Below are 3920 nucleotides of genomic sequence, written 5' to 3' on the forward strand. Positions count from 1 at the left end.
AAAAGTGCTAAAAAAGTAACAAAACACAAACCTAAAGCAGTAAAAACAATAGCCAATTATTTATGACCATGTGGATGTTACTATTAAAATAACAAAATTTGTAGTTCGTATTGCCAGATAGTTGAGATAAATCTGTGAATTAAAACTACAAAAATAAACCCAATTTAAGCACTATTAATATTAATTTGATCAAAGAATATGTTGTAATGTCTTACAAGAGTTACTAAATGTCATTTTTTAATTATGTAATGTAGTAAATTTACAATTAACCTAATAAACTAAATACTGTATCTTGGTATAGTCATTGACAAAAGGTCTCAGAAAGCTCAAAAACTAAATCTATCCAAATTGTAAACTAATTTTCAAAAATGAAAATTACATGAATGTATTAGAACAAAGCCACAAAATATTAAAGAGTACAAATTTTTACGTTGAGTACTCTCTAACTACAGTAGTGGCCCTACTTGTACATGTATGCCTGAACACATTAATTAACTCATGCAAAAGAAGTGGTGACTGCATAAAACGTGTATTGTTTCACAAGTATACACTTTCAGTCAGAGACAATACGGATCTGATTTATCACAGCAATTTACATTAAAAATTAAATATAACATGAATTAATAATTACATAGTATTAAGAAAACAATTTTTTGTGATAAAAATATTAATAATAGATGTGACAGTGCACACGATTTTAGAAAGACCTTAGACTTTGCTTTGAGGTTTTAAAAATTAACATTACTTTTACTGCAATTGAGCAAAGCCCACTAAAAGGAGAAAGATGTTGTCTGTATGGGGATAGGGTCGTCCAACTAATACTAAAGTTAAGTAGCCTAATCTTCATTAAAAGTGGGTGTGGTCACAATGAATTAAAATGGCGGCTATCAGCAAGTCTGGGCTTATTTGCAGCAAATGCTCAGCAAGATTACACTAAACTGAGTCCAAATACTTCACTAGCAGTAAGATGTACTAGCTTTTGAAAAAGAATAACACATAAAGCTCCAATTTCATAATAATTACTTGTTGATTTGTGCATAAAATAAGACCAAATGAGAGTTTAATTTTAGCTGATAAAAATTAAACAGACATAACATAGAAAGAACAAAAATACACAAAAAAGAAAGAGAGAAATAAAACAGATTAATGAACTATAAGGATTATATGAAGTCAAGGACTGTAGGAGAAGATATGTACATGTACATGCAACCAAACACTCATCTTTATTACAATGGTACATACAACACAATCACACAATGGTACATACAACGGTACTCTCAAACATCACACACATACCACCACATTTACAAAATACAGAAAAACAAAAAAAAGCAAAAATTATTAATCATAAGTACAAGTCAACAACGAGAAATAAAAGGCAGTTATTAGAGTAGGCCACGTTAACGTAAAATGTACTAATTCAATATCAATCATCACAAAGTGTTGTCTGCTACAACATTTCTCTAAAGAATATTGTGTGCCACGACTGGTATCACCTGCATGTGTGTGTTACAGTAACTGTATTAAATGCTAGGTGTGAGAATGGCAGGAGTGTTATTAAAACTGAAAATAACTAACAATCTTGTACATGTACATGTAGAAGCAGAATCTATAAATGTACATGCATACTTTAATCATTACCAGTTACTACTAACTCACAGTTAATGATGACTTTGCACTGCTAAACGATTAGATGATGTAACACTCAAATAACTGGCAAGGAAATTTAGGCAACCTACAGTAGATAAGGGAGGAGCATAAGTGTACATGTTCAAATCAGAGTAGACTCAGAACAACTCATTTCCACAAAAATATGTCGCCATATAATGTGTATGGTAATAATAAATGTAAATTTTAGTTAAAATCGACTGACATGTAGGCTATTTCAAAGTTAACTATGTACATGTACAAGAATATTAAAGATAGGGTAATACTGATAGGATTTACCAGTATGAGTAGTGACAGCAAATAAATTGATTACTATTAGAAAAGGCTCTAGAATGATCTATTTATTCATGCAAGTTGCAAATGCAAGCCTGTGTCACTACATATTGTCATAATAGTGTTGAATAAAGTGAGAAGTATTGTATATAGTGTCAGTGCAAGCGCATGCCACTAAAATAAACTGAGTGTCATAGTGTGAATGAACAGCAAAATTTATTTCAGGCTAAATGAGATAAATTTCATCAAAATTATAATAATTAGAAAATGATGGATTCAACAAAGTTTGACTAAAAGGCATATTAAATGTATACATGTAGACACCATGGAATGCATGTGATTATTAAGTCACAGCTTAGGCAAGCCTTGTATGACTTGTTGGATTAATTCATTTATTTATTTTGAGCATTAGGGTGCATAGCATACACATGCAAGGTAAAAGATGTAGGACATGTACACTTAAGGGCGTGAGTGGAGGGAAAACAATTATATAATAAAATCAAGCTGACCTGTATCTGCAAAAGCATTGCACAGCTGAAAGCTGTACCATGCCATAGTCAGCCTTGTCCTTTAATTTATATCACACATAAAATTACATGCCATATTCAATAATTTTACTACGTAAAAATTAGATCACAAAATTTTGAAACCTAAATTTCTACCACATTAATTTCATACTATGGTGACGGCATTATCATAAATTTTTGAGTGTGCAATATTGGTACCTGTAATATCTGATACAGTAGTATGTATAACTATATACAAAGATCAAGTGTTTACAATAATTAGCTCAGGCTACTGATATTCGCATCATGTGAGAATTTGGGTGTTTACAAGTAGTTACACTTGGCATTGCTATTTTTTCTTTTTCGAAACAATAATTATTTATAATTTATGAAGACAACATATGAACAAGATAATTTTGGTAATTAACCATTGGCAATAGTTAGCCAAATACACTTACTGTCTGATCATAAGAGACTTGCTTCTCAGTGATATACCTCACGTTTTTTAAAAGACTGAACAGTACGTGCATGATCTGGGCCAAACTAAATGTGAGAGAAAACAGTTAAGAAACCTAGATGGCCTGGCATTAACATTACTGCATACTTTAGTCCTATAGATATTGTATGCTTTTCTCTTATTTTGCTTAGCTTCAGCAAATGCTCCAATGTGAGTCAATAAGTTGGCAAGAAGATGATGACAAGAGAAGAGAGGGAGGGAGGTAGAGAAAGAGGGATGGAGAGAGAGGAAAAGAGAGAGGGGGAAGGGAAGGAGGAGCCAAAACAATGAGAAAACGATAAGATAAGATGTACATGTACATGTATCTTATCATTACTAACATTGTGGCTACAGTAATTGATTGACTTCCATGAAACCTAATGAACAGATACAAGAACAAACATAGCCAGCCTTAATTCTCTTGATTTGTATATACTAGCTCACTTGTTTTGTAATCTAAGAGCACTTTCCAGATATGCCTGACTTTCTTCATAATGACCAGCATTACTCAGTAGTAAACCAATGTAAAACTACTCAATGTAATTAAAATAAATAATAACAGTTATGATACAAAATTTACAATACTTTTAAACAATACATGTACATGTGTATGATGAAACAAGAGAACATTGATAAAACAATACTTACATCAACATTAGACATTTCAGGATGATCCTCACCATGTGTTAACATTATTAGATACCTAACTCTATACAGTAATCTCAACGCCACAACATTCCTCTCAGCCCCACAGCAATACTAAGCCAAATGGAACTATATAAAGAAAAAAATCAGTGGTGGGCTTAGTCGTTGAAATTATCATGATCATGGTTTCCTGCAGGATTTTGACATAATGCTCTCAGTGAATTTTTAAAGTTGTTCCAAATGTTGATAAAATATTTCACAATGTATTTTCCCAAAATTTAATCAAACATTGCAAAGGTAAAATTTTTATTAAACTTTGTGATACATATAGA

At 31.6% G+C, this 3920-nt stretch overlaps 1 protein-coding gene across 1 annotated transcript in view; it reads right to left on the bottom strand.

Annotated features, from left to right (window-relative positions):
• Positions 1–1515: 1515 nt before the first annotated feature.
• Positions 1516–3920, bottom strand: part of LOC109584633 (clustered mitochondria protein homolog) — a 3002-nt gene continuing 597 nt past the window's right edge. Inside the window, exons 2-7 of the mRNA XM_020000446.1 lie at positions 3592–3717; positions 3388–3473; positions 3285–3320; positions 3052–3145; positions 2906–2990; positions 1516–1735 (exon numbers count right to left, since the gene is read on the bottom strand). Coding sequence (XP_019856005.1) covers positions 2931–2990; positions 3052–3145; positions 3285–3320; positions 3388–3473; positions 3592–3636 — 321 coding nt within the window. The 5' untranslated portion in view covers positions 3637–3717 and the 3' untranslated portion in view covers positions 1516–1735; positions 2906–2930. The remainder of the gene's footprint in view (positions 1736–2905; positions 2991–3051; positions 3146–3284; positions 3321–3387; positions 3474–3591; positions 3718–3920) is intronic.

The sequence above is a fragment of the Amphimedon queenslandica genome, unplaced genomic scaffold (assembly GCF_000090795.2).
Source record: "Amphimedon queenslandica unplaced genomic scaffold, v1.1 AMPQUscaffold_13187, whole genome shotgun sequence".
NCBI lineage: Eukaryota > Metazoa > Porifera > Demospongiae > Haplosclerida > Niphatidae > Amphimedon > Amphimedon queenslandica.